Source organism: Quercus lobata, chromosome 2, assembly GCF_001633185.2.
Source record: "Quercus lobata isolate SW786 chromosome 2, ValleyOak3.0 Primary Assembly, whole genome shotgun sequence".
In the NCBI taxonomy this organism is placed as follows: Eukaryota; Viridiplantae; Streptophyta; class Magnoliopsida; order Fagales; family Fagaceae; genus Quercus; species Quercus lobata.
In genome coordinates, this window is record NC_044905.1 from 32895059 (window position 1) to 32905652 (window position 10594).

The 10594-nt window shown below is 36.1% G+C and overlaps 1 protein-coding gene and 1 pseudogene across 1 annotated transcript; one reads left to right on the forward strand and one right to left on the reverse strand.

Annotated features, from left to right (window-relative positions):
- Positions 1-630: 630 nt before the first annotated feature.
- Positions 631-1464, reverse strand: LOC115978371 (late embryogenesis abundant protein At1g64065-like). Its single transcript, XM_031100391.1, has one exon. The coding sequence runs from the start codon at positions 1372-1374 to the stop codon at positions 724-726; it is 651 nt and encodes a 216-aa protein (XP_030956251.1). The 5' UTR covers positions 1375-1464; the 3' UTR covers positions 631-723.
- Positions 1465-8616: 7152 nt separating this feature from the next.
- On the forward strand, positions 8617-9084 carry LOC115977848 (annotated as a pseudogene).
- Positions 9085-10594: the final 1510 nt, after the last annotated feature.

Sequence of the window (10594 nt, forward strand, 5' to 3'; positions counted from 1 at the left end):
GAAGAAACCAAGGATGGCAGATGCAACATGGAGCTTGTTGCGGGATCTAGAGAGCTAGACAAGACACGATTCCGAGAAACCTTGTTGGAGTAGGAGCTTGGAGGGCTTAGGTACAGTGGGTAGATTAGGCTTGGAGGGTCTCCTGCTAACCCATGTATCCCAACTGATTGTCTAGTGGATCGATTTTCGCTTGGAGGGCGGCGGAGAATTTTTTCACCGAGTTCTTCGGTTTCCTCTTCGATAACACGTCTTGGTGTTATCTGTGTTTGCATTTCTCTTCCCTACTCTTGTTCATTTTATTTTACTGCTGTGTTGCTTGAAATATGGATTAGAGTAGCTCTCGTATTTATTTGCTTGTGTTTACGCTATTCCGCACTTAGTATTAAGTTAGTGTAAAATCGACCAAGTCATAATTTGAATTGGGGTTCTAAAGAAATTCTTCTGTTTTTTACACATTTTGAGCTTTCAAATGAGAATTCACTGCATATTTAGATAACTCTCTCTCTTCTTCATCTTTGATCTGATCACTCCATTGATGAAGCTTGTTACATGCATGAATTCTAACAGAAAACATTCTATATTTAAAAATAAATAAAAAAATCATTACATTGAAAAAAATATTCACACACAGTAAAATGTTGTCAATAGAAGTATTCTCACATAATTATAAAATCCAGCAAAAGAATAGAATAAAAACAAAAGAAAGCTAAATATCTTTTATATTTATTCGCAATTCATAGATTGGACCGCCTTTGTTGACACTTCAATGGCCATCGTGCAATTCATTTCGGCGGACTTCTTCTTCTTCATCACAAACATCAATTCCACTTTCCCACTAAGCTTTGCCTGGCTGTTCAGAGTTAATACACCAGCACCTAATTCACTTCCAAGACTAGTAGTGCTTTGCAGAGCATTTGAATTCACATTAACTGTGACAGTAACTTTTTTGGTAGAACGCAGCCCAGCCTTACCTTTAGGAATAGTCACTTGCCCTACTGTTACACCCTCGTACATGAACGTGGCAATGGTGCTATCAAATTTGTAGGGACCAAAGTTTGAGTTCTTAACTCCAACTTGGGTTGTGAAGCTCAAGTCAAAGGAAGGTGATGCTTGGGTTCCAGTTTTGAAGTTCTGGAACGTGACATCAGTGCCCAACCTGACCTCAGGGGTCTTTACACGCATCACAGTGAGTGCAAAGACCAAGATAACAATGGTCTGAAACACAGCAAAAGCAGCAATATATATGGCCAACTTGATCCTTTTCTTTCGCCTGAGCTCCTGATCAGATGTCAGAGTACCAGACTCTTCATCACTTCTGGGTTGCTTATTTACTTGTGCGAAGGGGTGCACCTGCTGGTTCATTTTCTCAGCCATTTTCTTCTCTGGGAAAAGTGAATAGAAAAGTTTTCTTCTGTTTGTTTATGCTAATTTCTTCTCTGAAAAAGGAGTTTAGGATGCTTGGAGTTGTTTGTGGAAATGACAGCAGAGTATGTGATTATATATAGTGATGGGACAATTTGTGTGATGGAGTGAATAATGCAAATTGCAACTAGAGCTTCCTGGAAAACGTGGCAAAGTTAAAGGATATATTTATTCATCCACTAAACACGGATCCGCGTGGGACCGTTCACCTCTAGAAGGTCTTTCATTTCAGGAAGAACGAATATTTCATCGATTGGAAATGCTGCTAACTATGTGTTTTCGTATGACTTTTTGTGGCCTTACTTCTTTTTAAGAGTAGTTTATTGTGCTTCTAGAGGAAAAACGTACACTCCTTGTGGAAAAGGATAGTCCCCATTACAACGTACAAGGTTGGTATATTTCTTGGTTCACATTTCATTTTTCAAATCTAAAAAATGTATAGATTATCATATAATTTAAAATTTCTAAATGATGTGACAGTTTGTATTTATACATGGTTAGATTTAGAAAATAAAATATGAATAACTATATTGACAAAATAAACAGGATTTGAAACTATGTCATAGCACATTAATAGTGAGAAATTGAGTAACATAACCCCAACTAGTCATTCATCATAATTGCTTACTATTGAGTATAAATGTTAAGCCCTAATTGGAGCTCAATCCGCATAAATTTTGGGTTAATTAATGAATTAGTGTTATGTTCATAATATTTTCACAATAATTTCACAACAAATCCTAGTTGGCACGTTGTTACAAGTTTTTAGTTTGAATATACCATTAAAATTACTTTATTTCCCATTAGTAACAGCACATAACAATCTGTCACCTAAGATTTATTGCAAAAATGTTGGATCTAGCATTTCTCATAGGTGATGTAGCGTGGTTGATTGATGGGAAAATAATTTTTAATATTTTATGTTGTTTCCCCTTTGCTAGTTGAATTAATATTTTATTATCCCTTTCCTACTTGAATTAGGAAGTTAGTTTCCTTTATCTAGTAGAAGTAAGATTTTGTTTTATTTATTTTTTCTAAAAGGAGTAGGAGAAATCTCTTCCTATAAATACACTTTCGAATGATGGGGTGATTAGTTGATTGTTATTAGCAAAATTTTCTTTTGCTAGCCTAGAATTCTTGTAATACTTAGGTTTTGTGGAGGAGTTGTAGTATATCTATGATATAGATTTATCTTCTACATGTGTACACTGATTGCATCAGTTGGTATCAAAGCCACCCAATGTTGCATCAATAGGCCACTACTTGAATGCTAGGTCCACTTAAAATTTATAAAAATTTAAAAATAAACATTAAAAATTCTTAGACCATCTTTTTTGGACAAATGGATGTCATGAATATTATAAAGCCTTAGAAACCACTAAGTTAACCCCATGGGTTAGAAATTTTTTGAAAAAGTAGACCAAATTATGTATAATATTCGCAATAAATTAAAATATTTAACATCCGTTGACATACTTAACTGAATATTAATTATAAATCACTCTTTTTTTGTATAACGTAACCATAAACAACTCAATGTTTTTTCTTTTACAATTTTTTTTAATGATCATATCCTTATGTTAATACTTAAGTATTTCCCTCTGATTAGGTCAACGAATATCAATTAGTGCATTCTGATAAATGCAAAAGTTTTTGCAGTGGTGCCTTAAGACACTTTGATAATGTTACGTTCACTGTGATTTCTCTAGATCTTGTGGTTGTCTGGACTCCCAAACGGGAGTAGGACCTTGAGCCCAAGCTAATAGAATTGGGCTTTAGGACGTTCAATTTGGTATATGGGTTCTATTCAAATTGGAGATAAGTGTGATGGTACAAACTTTTTTTTTTTTTTTTTTTTTTTTTTTTTTTTTTTTAATGCAAAAAAGGCTCATATAGCGCGATATCAATGCCCTGATCCCATTTAAACTTGAATTCTATGGCGTGGGATCACCAAAACTGTTTGGGGCTATTCATGTGGGTATAACATTTAAATTGAAGCGTCATGACTTGAGCCACAACCCTTAAACTCTCAAGGATGACGGTTTAAGGGACTCCTATCATTATGTTATAATAGGCTTTATTCAATACACATTATTCTTGTATTTCTATGTTCTTTTTTTTTTTTTGAGAAATTGTATTTCTATGTTCTGAGGTATATGGTTATGGACCTAATAACTTGATTTTTTGTCTTTGGGGGTGCTCACTTGAGGTACTTGTAGAGAGATACCAATGCATTGCACCTTTAAAAGGTCACTTGAAATGAGACATAACTTTGAAAACTGTGTTAGAAAAGTTTTTTTTTTTTTGACAGTGAAGATAATATTTTATTAAAAAATTGGTAAAACCCAGAGAAATATACAACTGTTCATGTCCACTAGCATCATGTAAAGACAACACAACGTAACTTAGGGAGTTCCAATCAGGCTGGGTGTCTGTGTTCTTGCGAGATGCTTCGACATGCGCTGGTAGTCTTGTAACAGAGTCATGGCACTGTGGAGTATGTCAGCTAATTGGGACTACTTTCGCTCGAAGTAAAAACCGGTTTCTAGTGTTCCAAATGGACCAACTGACCAGCGCCCAAACTTCTAATTCCTTCACCGTGAGCTTCCCTTTCATCTGTCTGGCGAGAGAGTAAAAATCCGGTGCTACAGTTGTACATTTCAGCAATTTTCCTTTGACCAGAGCCCACCCATTGGTGGCCAATGGGCACTCCCATAAGACATGACAATCCATTTCTTCTTCGTGTCTGCAGATGTCATAATGAGGATCAATAGGTATTCTCCTTCTTGCAAGGTTAGCTCGTGTGGGGAGAATCTCAGAGCATGCTCTCCAAAAGAAGGTTCACACCTTCGGTGGAACATCCATTTTCCACATTTTATGCCAAAGCCTCTTATCATCCTGCGCTTTGGAATGCTCGCCCCCACCACCGTGATTCAAACGAAGGGCAACAAGGTAGGCAGATCGGATTGTGAAGTATTGGGCTTTGTTTTCTTTCCAAACTAATCTGTCCAGTGTTTGGGGATCGCCAAGTTTGATGTTGAGGATATCTTCCTGTGTGGACTGCATGGAAGTGTTTTGTATCAAGGGCCTGTTCCACTGATTGGTTTGCTGGTCAATAAGGTCTCCCACCTTTAAGGACGTGTCAGCACCCGGTTTGAAAAGTGGTGGCGGGGTAGCCACTTGTGATTACGGATGTTGATGCTCTACCCATCACCAATCTGCCACCTTGAGCCCTCAAGGATAATATCCCTTGTAACCATCAAACTACGCCACACAAAAGAAGGATTTTGGCTAATCTCTGCCTCTAGAAATGAGCACTTAGGGAAATATTTGGCTTTATATACCTTATAAAAAAGGGATTGTGTACCTGTGATCAAACGCTACGCTTGCTTGGCTAGCATGGCTAGATTGAAAGTGTGGATATTCCGAAAGCCCATTCCACCCTTGTTTTTTGGGGTGCATAGCCTATTCTAGTTTATCCAATGGATCTTCTTCTCATTATGAGTTTGTCCTTACCAATACTTAGCCAACACCGAATTTATGTCATCACACACCTTCTCAGGGAATTTGAAAATACTTATAGAATAAGTGGGTATTGTTTGTGCTACTATCTTGATCAAAACCTCCCTTCCCGCCTTTGATATAGTTTTTTCCTTCCACCCCATCACCCTTTTTGTTATCCTTTCCTGTAGGCCCTTAAACGTGTTCACCTTGGATTTTCCCCCCATCATAGGAAGACCAAGGTATTTTTCATAGTTTGTCATGACTTGAGCACCCAACAAAGTCCAGATTTCCTCCTTGATTCTAGGAGTAGTGTTCTTGCTGAAGAAGATTGTGGTTTTTTTTTTTTTTTTTTTTTTTTTTTTTTTTTTTTTTTTTTTTTTTTTGTTGATTGCTTGACCTGAGGCTTCCTCATATTGTGTAAGGATGTCAAGAAATTGTTGGCATTCAGTAATCTTAGCCTCACAAAATAACAGGCTATCATCTGCAAAGAGGAGGTAAGAGATACGAACACCGCCCTGACAACTTTGGATCCCCTTCAATCTATTTGTAGTCACAGCCTTTCTGATCAAAGAAGATAAACCCTCAACACAAAATAAGAAGAGGTAAGGAGACAAAGGGTCACCTTGCTTTATTCCACGGGTAGGAGTTATAAGGCCTTTTGGCTCCCCATTGATAAGTACCGAATAGGATGCTGTACAAACTGTTTCCATAGCCAAATTCACCCATTATTATGGTAGTCCCATCTTAAGCATGATCCTTTGAAGGAAACTCCACTCCACTCTATCGTAAGCCTTACTTATATTGAGTTTGATTGCCATGTGCCCGGTTCTTCCTTTTCTCCTATAGCGCATTCGATGTAGCATTTCAAACGCCATCGTGGTATTATCTGTGATTAGTCTATCAGGAATAAAAGACTTTGGGCATCAGATATAATTTTGGGTAAAAAAGATTTTACCCAATTTGCAAGCACTTTGGATATAATTCGAGATACAACATTACCCAAACTTATGGGGCAGTACTCCATGATATTTTGTGGGTCATTTTTTTTTTTTTTTTGGTATGAGTACAATGTGTGTGTAATTCATTTTTATCAAATATTTTTCAGAGTGTAAAACAGATAACATAGCTAATGTAACATCATGACCAACAATATGCCAGAATTTTTGAAAAAAGAAAGGGGTCATACCATTCGGTTTGGGTGATTTAGATGGGTGCATACTGAAAAGTGCTCTCCTTACATCATCTTCTGAATATGGCTGTGTTAAGGATTGGGCCATGTCATCCGTGACTACGTTTTCAACTGCTTCCAGCACCCCTTCCATGTGCCTTTGAGTTTGGGCTTTAAACAAATCATCATAGTACTCCTCAGTAATAGAGGTAATTTGTCCCATATCTGTCTGCCACATCCCATCTTTATCATGCAAACCTTTTATGGTGTTCTTCTTCCTTTGGCTAGCCCTTTGGTGAAAAAATCTTGTATTTTTATCACCAGCTGGAAGCCATATGGACCTAGACCGCTGCCTCCAATACACTTTCTCATGGTGTATCAGTTCATTGATCTCCCTCCTCAATATATTTATGTGCTCCTGGTTTGATTCATACCCTTGTGCCACTAATTCCTCAAGTACCTGTTGCTTTTCTGTTAGGCGGGTTCTTGTGTTTCCGAAGGTAGATTTACTCCATGCAACCAAGTGTGCTCTGCAAGCTTTAATTTTCTCGAAAAGGCAATACATTGGGCAACCCAAAGGCTGAGTTTGTGTCCATGAATCTCAGATTATTTTTTCACACTCCGGATGGGCCGCCCTTTTCTCTTCGAACTAGTGGATCTTTTGTCACCTCCAGTTGTGTTGGACGTTCTGTGGAGATGTGGTGATTAGAATCGGGTCATGGTCGGAGTAAGACACTGTCAAGTGGTGCACTTTTGCCGCTGGGTATAGTTCTGACTAGCCCAAGGAAGCACGCACCCTATCCAGTCTTTCCTCGACAAAATCTTCTCCCTCACGCCCATTCCGCCATGTATACTCGTAACCATGGTGGCCAAGATCAATCAGTCTGCAAGCCAATAGGGTGTTTCGAAATGCAAGCATCGGTGGTAATGGTCTGGGATGCCGTCCATTCTTTTCCTTGGAGACCAATATCTCGTTATAGTCTCCAACGCATAGCCATGGAAGAGTAGACCGATTATACAGGTGCCTCATTAATCTCCATGTTTCGGGCTTCAACTGTTCCTCCGAGTATCCGTATAAACCAGTCAATCTCCATGGTTGGGTGGAAGGCATAAGAACTTGTATGTCTATATGGTGTGGGAAGTAGGTTTGTGTCTCAATCATCACGTCAGTTACTTGTTGTTAAGAATAGAAATATGTCATTTTGGCTCATTTTTCAACATAATTTTGAAAATTACAATTAATTAGTCAAAGATTTCATTTTGACAAAAATTTTAGTATACGTAAAATATGTTAGAAGAAAGTTTGCATGCACTTTGATTGTCATTTGCGCGCACAATCATTTTGCTTGAGGGAATTGAATTTAACTCAGGCAAGATTCTCAGCATTTGTCTTCAACCCTAATTTTTTTTTTTTCCATCATTCCACTTCCAAAGTAGGATCACCTCACATATTAAAGTAAAATTGAAATATAACTCTTAATTAGTAAAAACAATGAATATCTAAAAACGTATAAATAAATGGAGATATAAGAGTGAAATAGTGTTTGGGTTGTAGTAAATTTTTCATTCTATAGGATTTTTGTGTGGTTATCTTATTCAAAGAGCTCAAGTGGGATATTTAAAGTCAAAAAAAAAAAGTTGACAATGTTCATTTTAGTTCCTACAAATTAGGACATGAATGTTAAAGCCTCTAATGTTTATTTAAACGCTAAATTCAACTGTCTCTTATCCATCTCACTGCTCTCCCTCACAACTCATTATCCTTGAGAAATCTCAATTGCATGTTTAACCATGTCAAACACCACATAGTCAATCATGGCCAAACATGCAATTCCATTATTCAAATAATTTTATGTACAACATTGTGTAAGGTAATTTCTTAAGACCATTTACACACATACATATTGTGTGTAATTTGGTCACACAATTCAAAATTCATATTTTGGGCTATTTGGCCACACAATCCAACACATATTACATTCTAGGCGAAAACCACATTTTCGTCCCTACATTTTCACGCGATTTTTTACTTTGGTCCCTATCTTTTATTTTCACTGCTTTTAGTCCTTATTTAGAAAAACACCTTTTATTTTAGTCCTTTCCGTCAGTGCCCTAACGGCAAAGTTCTACGTGGTAGACGAAACTATTAAAATAATAATAAAATTTTTTATTTTGGCATTAAAAAATGCCATGTTAGCATCTAAATTTAAAAAAAAAAAATTAATTTACTAATTTTAACTAAATAAAAAATAAAAAACAGAAATAAAAACAAAAAATTACATTAATTGAGATCTAAGTGTGTCTTGAACAAGAATAACAAGAACACAAACCCAGATCTAAGTACGCAAAATTAAAATCCAAAATCACAAACCCAAAAAAGAGAAAGTTGTGGTGATCAAAATCATAAACTAGTGCTCTGCTTGCTTACTAAGAAAATCATAAACCAAACTAAAATGTAGAATTACACATTCAACCTCCTTGCTGCACTTGACACCACAACTTTCGCATCAAAATCAAAACCAATTCCAATTTCAAATCTCAAATCCCAGAAAACTCTTTTGTTCTTTCAATTTCTCAAAAAATGTCTGGGCGTGGAAAGGGAGGCAAGGGTTTGGGCAAGGGAGGAGTGAAATGACACCGTAAGGTTCTTCGCAATAACATCCAGGAGATCACAAAGCCTGCAATTCGTCGTTTGGCTCGCAAGGGTGGATGGAAGCGTATCAGTGGTCTGATCTACGAGGAGACACGTGGCATCTTCAAGATCCTTTTGGAGAACATGATCCGTGATGCCGTGACCTACACTGAGCACGCAAGACCGTGACGGCCATGGATGTTGTCTATGCCTTGAAGAGGCAAGGAAGGACTCTCTATGGGTTCGGCGGTTAAGAATCTTGAGATTATGATTAGATTTGTGTACTTAGTTGTGGTGGTTGTTGTAGATCTTACCTCTAGATCTAGATTTCGTTCCTTGTTTTTAGGTTGTATTTCTGTAATTTCGCACTCTCAGATTGAAGTAATGGAATTTGCTGTTTATTTTTTATTTTTTAATTCTGTTTGTGTTGTAGCTATGGTTTTTCCTGTTAGAAAATCTGTTGCTTGGAAAGTGGACAAAATCTCTGATTAAATAATTTGAATTTGGAAAATTTGGAGCTCAAGCTAATATATTGAATGTGTAATTCTACTTTTTAGTTTGGATTATGATTTTCTTAGTAAGCAAGTAGAGAACTGGTTTATGATTTTGATCACCACAACTTTCTCTTTTCTGGGTTTGTGATTTATGGATCTTAATTTTGTGTCCTTAGATCTGGGTTTATGTTCTTGTTGTTCTTGTTTAAGACACATTTAGATCTCACTTAAGGTGATTTTTTTTTTTTCCTGTTTTTAATTTTTTTTATTTAGTTAAAATTAATAAAATAATTTTTTTTTTTAATTTAGATACTGACGTGGCATTTTTAAATGCTAAAATAAAATTTTTTATTATTATTTTAATAGTTCCGTCTGCCACGTAGAACTTTGCCGTTAGGGCATTAACAGAAAGGACTAAAATGAAAGACATTTTTCTAGTTAGGGATTAAAAGTGGTGAAAATAAAAGATAGGGACCAAAGTGAGCATCGCATGAAAATGTAGGGATGAAAATGTGATTTTTGCCTACATTTTATATATATACCATAGAAAAATAAAATTTTTTGCATACTTCATTTGAAGGTAAAAAACACATTTTGGAACATTGTACTCATCACACACACACACACACTCTCTCTCTACTACTACTACTACTAATAAGATGATTCTCCTGTTTTGTCTTCAATTTTTGACGTACCAAAATATCTTCATACAAATTCTAAAATAACATAACCTTTAGTTTAATTTTTTTTTTCCTACAAAAAAAAGGGGTTAAAAGAGTAATTCTATCTCATGTACAAAAGGGGAAAAAAAAACCGTTATTCTCATTTTTATTCAAACGTTTGATACCTATTTGTATTTGTTATCTATTTGAATTCAAATACATTTATAAAAAATAAAAAAAAGAAATCAAAAAATACCAAAAAAAAAAAGCATTTTAAACATTATAACACAAAAAAAAAAAAAAAAAAGCATTTTTGCACACACAAAGCTCGTGTGACGAGTCTAGTATATATATATATATATGATGGTTTTTATAAAAAGTACTATATGAATTGTTGTTGTTGTTTAGTGATTTATGAAAAAATGCATCATGTTAGTTTCTGTAAGCTCCAAGGACGGACTTGATGGGCCAAATCACTATTTGGGCTCACAATCTATTTATTTGGTGGGTCTGAGTATCCTACCTTGGGTTTTCCTAGGCTAAGGGACCCAATGCAAACACTTTTCTCTCTTTTTCTCAACATTAACTCCTCTCTCTCTCTCTTTCTTTCTTACTCTCTTCTTTCCCTCAGAATTGCATCCCCCAACTATCCATTCATTTCTCCTATTTATAGCCTTCGTTAATAGGGTGATCATTATTGCCTTCTCCTTTA

Bases quoted from the DNA above. Each gene is read 5' to 3' on its own strand.
- LOC115978371 (XM_031100391.1), bottom strand. From the start codon at position 1,374: ATGGCTGAGAAAATGAACCAGCAGGTGCACCCCTTCGCACAAGTAAAT.